We start from the raw sequence: 5,936 nt of genomic DNA on the forward strand, positions 1-5,936 counted from the left end.
CCTTTAGCGCCCCCTGGCCCCAGACCCCCACTTTGAAAAACACTAATTTACTCTATTGCACTTCAAGAAACACAAAGTAAATTGTACAACTTTTATGTAAAATCTTAGCTTTCTTTAAATAAGTGACTACACTTTTCATTTTCAAGCAAGAAATACAGTTAAACTGAACAACTGAACACTAAAAAATCTCTTTAATACCGTCGGCTATTAACAGTGAGATGGGCTTTTATTTGGAGAAATTATTGGTGATTTACTTTGGCATACCAGGTGAAGTAATACATTATTTAAGAGTGAGGGCGAGGGCAAAGCCGCCCTGGCGAACCGTCCACCTCGACCACATCAGAAACCTCCACTGCTCGCTCCAGTACTGCGTGTAACTTACGAAAAGCTGCCAGTCCCAGCATGGGGACCAGCAGGGCATAGTTCCACTGGTTCCCGTCACCAGCAGCTCCATCCCTCCCTCCAGGATTGGGCTGGATGTTCCATCTGGGAGGATCATTCAAATTGTTCATTTGAATGATGGAAGTCGCTGTAAGCACACACGCAGACAGTTTTTACTGACTTCTCTGAGGATTTTCAGACAGTGGATCCTACAGTACTAAAGAAAGGACTTAGCAGTGCTGGTCTGTCTGAAGAGACTGTTGGGTGGTTTGAGGACACTTGGATTTGTTTCATTTACCGACTATCTCTCAACTGAGAAATATCCAACCCTAATTTCCACATATTTGCTGTTGCATCTGCACATTATCAGGTGCTTTATAAGATCCAACAATTGTTTTAAACATTGTTCAGCCCACATTGTGTAATTTCAAATTCTAAGATGTTGTTTAATTCAAGAATCAAGTCTTAAGTCTATCTGTAATTTCTCTTCTTGGTTCTGAGACTGACTTAGTATCTGAGTGCAAATACTTCAAATTTCTGATTGATGATTCTCTTTCAGTCTGAAATCTTCAAAAGACTTAAAAAAACTAACTGCACATTCAATGCAAGTGTATTTGCAATTTTGGCATTGTTACACACATTTTTCTATCAGATTTTTTTATTATCTTTTTTGAGTATATTTATATATTTTCTTCTATATTTTTGGATAGACAGGGTAAGAAATTTCGTTCCAACACATGTATATGTGTGTTGCGAATGACAATAAAACTTCCTTGAATCCAGCTTATGTTAAAGCTCCTTTTCTTTAGAATCAAGCTTTATCTTATTTTTTAGACTATAATGCTCGATCCAGTCTACCACTGAGCTTGTAGATTCAAACTTCTTATTGGTAAACGGTGCTGAACTTGTGTAGTGCTTTATCAAGTCCATTTGGACTGAATGAGATGAATGTTACGGGGGATCAAACCCACCGGTTACAGGACGACTCTAACTAACCTCTCTGCCCCAATATTGTTGATAGTTTTTGTGTCAGTTAGAATGCCTTTGCCCTGCTAAACAAAAAACATTGACACATTCTCATTTCTACAGCTGTTCTTATCTCTTCTTATTTATTTCATCCAAAAACTGTGTGTTATCAAGATTTATTCTTATGACTGTACCAAAACCATACACAGAGTTAGAGAAAAAAAGATATTTAAAATTAATTAATTCATTTAATCTTAATAAATGAATTTAAGCAAATGTTATCAATAATAAGCTGCAAATATTTCATGAGTCTTTAGTTACAGTGGTGTGAAAAAGTGTTTGCCCCCTTCCTCATTTGCTGTTTTTTTGCATGTTTGTCACACTTAAGTTTTTCGGAACATCAAACCAATTTAAACAATAMTCAAGGACAACACAAGTAAACACAAAATGCAATTTGTAAATGAAGGTGTTTATTATTAAAGGAGAAAAAAATCCAAACCATCATGACCCTGTGTGAAAAAGTGATTGCCCCCTTGTTAAAATATACTATAACTTTGGTTTTTAACACCTGAGTTCAATTTCTCTAGCCACACCCAGGCCTGATTATTGCCACACCTGTTTTCAATCAAGACATCACTTAAATAGGAGCTGCCTGACACAGTGAAGTCCACCAAAAGATCCTTAAAAGCTACACATCATGCCGAGATCCAAAGAAATTCAGGAACAAGTGAGAAAGACAGTAATTAAGATCTATCAGTCTGGAAAGGGTTATAAAGCCATTTCCAAAGATTTGGGAATCCAGCAAACCACTGTGAGAGCCATTATCCACAAATGGCGAAGACATGGAACAGTGGTGAACCTTCCCAGGAGTGGCCGGCCGCCCAAAATTACCCCAAGAGTGCAGCGACGACTCATCCAAGAGGTCACAAAAGACCCCACAACAACGTCCAAAGAACTGCAGGCCTCACTTGCCTCAGTTAAGGTCAGCGTTCATGCCTCCACCATCAGAAAAAGACTGGGCAAAAATGGCCTGCATGGCAGAGTTCCAAGAAGAAAACCACTGCTGAGCAAAAAGAACATTAAAGCTCGTCTCAATTTTTCCAAAACGCATCTTGATGATCCCCAAGACTTTTGGGAAAACATTCTGTGGACCGATGAGACAAAAGTGGAACTCTTTGGAAGGTGTGTGTCCCATTACATCTGGCGTAAAAAGAACACTGCATTTCAGAAAAAGAACATTATACCAACAGTAAAATATGGTGGTGGTAGTGTGATGGTCTGGGGCTGTTTTGCTGCATCAGGACCTGGAAGACTTGCTGTGATAAATGGAATTATGAATTCTGCTATCTACCAAAAGATCCTGAAGGAGAATGTCCGACCATCTGTTCGTGAACTCAAGCTGAAACGAACTTGGGTTCTGCAGCAGGACAATGATCCTAAACATACCAGTAAGTCCACCACTGAATGGCTGAAGAAAAACAAAATGAAGACTTTGGAGTGGCCTAGCCAAAGTCCTGACCTGAATCCTATTGAGATGTTGTGGTATGACCTTAAAAAGGCCGTTCATGCTCGAAAACCCTCTAATGTAACTGAATTAGAACAATTCTGCAAAGATGAGTGGGCCAAAATTCCTCCAGAACGCTGTAAAAGACTCATTGCAAGTTATTGCAAACACTTGGTTGCAGTTGTTGCTGCTAAGGGTGGCCCAACCAGTTATTAGGTTTAGGGGGCAATCACTTTTTCACACAGGGCCATGATGGTTTGGATTTTTTTCTCCTTTAATAATAAACACCTTCATTTACAAATTGCATTTTGTGTTTACTTGTGTTGTCCTTGAATATTGTTTAAATTGATGTGATGTTCCGAAACACTTAAGTGTGACAAACATGCAAAAAAATAAAAATAAAAATAATAATAAAAAAAAAACAGCAAATGAAGAAGGGGGCAAACACTTTTTCACACCACTGTAAATGTGTTTTTAGTTTGTTTTGCATGTATGCATAATGACTCATATTCTGAGATGCTGTTTGTCTTGTCCAGGATACTTAAAAAAAGGATTTGCAGAGCCATCTGGGTGAAAAACTGCAACAACGGTGACTTTTACGCATCTCCCAAAATCTTACTGCAGTCACAAGAGCCTCTAGGGTTGCGTTGGGTAAATTAAAAATAATTAAAATCAGTTTAATGGGGAATAATTTGTGAAAAGACTCGTATCAGAACACAATTTCAACCGTGTCACCTGCACTAGCCTGTTTGGACTACATTTATTTCTTTAAAAACTTACAATATAGTGTTGTAAATACACAATAAAATACACCGACTCGTTATTAGTTACTCTATTGATATGACTGCGATAACCCCAAACCAGTCTTGTTGTGACAATGTCTCGGCTTTTGACAGTTCAAAAACATAAACAAGGCTAGTTTCAACTAGCATGTTTAGCGTTTAGCTTGGCTCACAGAGTCGGCTACAGACTTTTCTATACAAATAAACAGGGCACAGATAGCTATTCAGATCCACGATTGTGTCATTGTATGTTTATTAAATATATGCAACCGTGTCTCACCTTGATTGAAATGTCTAGGTCACTTATGCGCTTGTCTCACCATTTACATTTATTGGTTCCTACGTACTCAATGGACTTTTGTAGCTCACGCATCGGCAGAGGGTGTTTGTGGTAATAAACATAAAAATACATATCGTTTTACAACATAATAAAGACATGTTTTTAGTTTATGGAAAGTTTCTCGGATGTTTTGTTTGAATTTTATTACTGAATATGTTTTATTTTAGTTTTAGTATAAAATATTAGGCGTGCCTTGCATTTTGACACCCCTCTTTCAGAAATGGTTTAGTCCGCGGTCCTGCGCTTTATTTCTTCCTCCGCCACCGGCACAGTTCCGCACACACAGACAACATGGCGACTGTTCGTGTTGTGTCTCGTCTGCTCTCTAAGAGGGTGTTATTCAGAACAAAAACAGTAAGTATCAGCTATTCGACAAATAAACTTGATGTAATCATTTATTATCATGTGCATAAGGTGTGTTTGGAAATGTTGTTGTTTTTTTTTCTTCGCACTGAGTAAATTATGTAAGCGACGGATTCTAGTTTGCGTAACCAGAGGGTGTCTCAATGTGACACTCTGCTAACGGGCTGTGTTACAGCTCATGATAAAAAAACACAAATATATGTTTAGTTAATTCGCTTTATTTATTATGACGTGTTTATTACTATATACTAAGTGTTGTTGCTTCAGATACGTATTGTAAGCATTTATTTGTGAGAAAATGTACATCAAAACATTACTAAGTGACAAGGTTTAAGTGAATAAATCTAACCATTTTAAATGTAATTTATTTAGTGCTGTATTAAAAATAAATAAATAAACGTACACATCCATGCCCTAATGTCAGGTATGACCCACCTCATCTCTGTTATAGTGAAATAAAAACGCCCTCTCTGGTTTTAATTTACCTTCACCACTGTTTTGCTATTTTCTTAAAAACCTGAGCTTTTTCATACATCAAGAGGAGACTTCATAACATGAAGGCCTTTTTTATGATATGCCGAATTTCCAAAAAGAAGCACGTCATTGTATTTTAACAATTTATTGTGTCAGCTGTATTAAATACTGACTGAATAAAGGGAAAAAATGTAATTTCTCACACATTATTAAACTTGGAATAAAATATGTGAAACACTTAATACACCATGAACAGATATGTAAAACCGTTATTTATCAGTGTGCATTGCCAATGCAATGCACACTATTGTGATTCGTTTCCCATCCAAGTCATCTCAACTTTGCCATGCTTCTCCTCCTGCGTACTTTGCCCTACAGCTGCCATTGTAATTTATATTTGTAAAGCCGCTGTACCAAATGATGGCTATGCCTTTTGGTGCCTGTAAAACTTATAGTTTATGAAATATTAATGTTTAATGAATTATAATGACAGTCAATGGAGCCTTGTATTGGTCCAATACTGCCCCATGCTGTACTCAACTTGGTACTGCAGCATAGTTTACTATTTCAACTCGGTAGTTCAGTGTTTACAGTACTAATATGATAGTATTTTGATGTTTTACTATAATATTGTCTTAATACTGCTCGATTGTTGTAATATTATGCATTTTTGTGTCAAAACTCCATTGGTCTAATGGTCTATGTCATGGACTTTCATGCGAGAGATCAGGGTTCAAAACCCAGCTAAGGCAACTTTAACAAAAAATCTCTTCAAATTTCATCTTGTCACACAATTACCTTAATTACAAACACCGACTGACGTGACAGGCACAAGCTGGTATAGAAAACACATTTGAACTTGGTCAAAGTTCATTCTGCAAGTCCAATGCTGCAGGCAAAGCCATGTTACATGGCAATGCACACTTGTTTTTACATCGTAAAAACCCATGTCTAGTTATTATTGTTATTATTAGGATAGATTTACCTTTAGAATATTTTTTCTCTAATCCTTTTTTTGGTGCCTTCTTGTTGGTTCTGTCTGTGGCTAAAACACTAAAGATGATTGTTTTTAAAACTCTGGGGTACTGGGTTTAACTGGACTTGAAGTTACCAGCCAGCGTGGTTC

General features: G+C 37.2%; 2 protein-coding genes across 3 annotated transcripts in view; one reads left to right on the forward strand and one right to left on the reverse strand.

Moving 5' to 3' along the window:
* ccdc127a (coiled-coil domain containing 127a) overlaps positions 1-5,936 on the reverse strand; it is a 9,076-nt gene that overhangs the window by 2,369 nt on the left and 771 nt on the right. Inside the window, exons 1-2 of one of the 2 annotated variants that reach the window (XM_014024177.1) lie at positions 3,914-3,994; positions 383-529 (exon numbers count right to left, since the gene is read on the reverse strand). In XM_014024177.1, coding sequence (XP_013879631.1) covers positions 383-512 — 130 coding nt within the window. In that variant the 5' untranslated portion in view covers positions 513-529; positions 3,914-3,994. Of the gene's footprint in view, positions 1-382; positions 530-3,913; positions 3,995-5,936 lie in introns of those variants that run through there. The other variant, XM_014024176.1, reaches the window with a different exon arrangement.
* Positions 4,241-5,936, forward strand: part of sdha (succinate dehydrogenase complex, subunit A, flavoprotein (Fp)) — a 12,442-nt gene continuing 10,746 nt past the window's right edge. The window contains exon 1 of the mRNA XM_014024175.1: positions 4,241-4,327. Coding sequence (XP_013879629.1) covers positions 4,265-4,327 — 63 coding nt within the window. The 5' untranslated portion in view covers positions 4,241-4,264. The remainder of the gene's footprint in view (positions 4,328-5,936) is intronic.

The sequence above is a fragment of the Austrofundulus limnaeus genome, unplaced genomic scaffold (genome assembly GCF_001266775.1).
Source record: "Austrofundulus limnaeus strain Quisiro unplaced genomic scaffold, Austrofundulus_limnaeus-1.0 Scaffold411, whole genome shotgun sequence".
In the NCBI taxonomy this organism is placed as follows: Eukaryota; Metazoa; Chordata; class Actinopteri; order Cyprinodontiformes; family Rivulidae; genus Austrofundulus; species Austrofundulus limnaeus.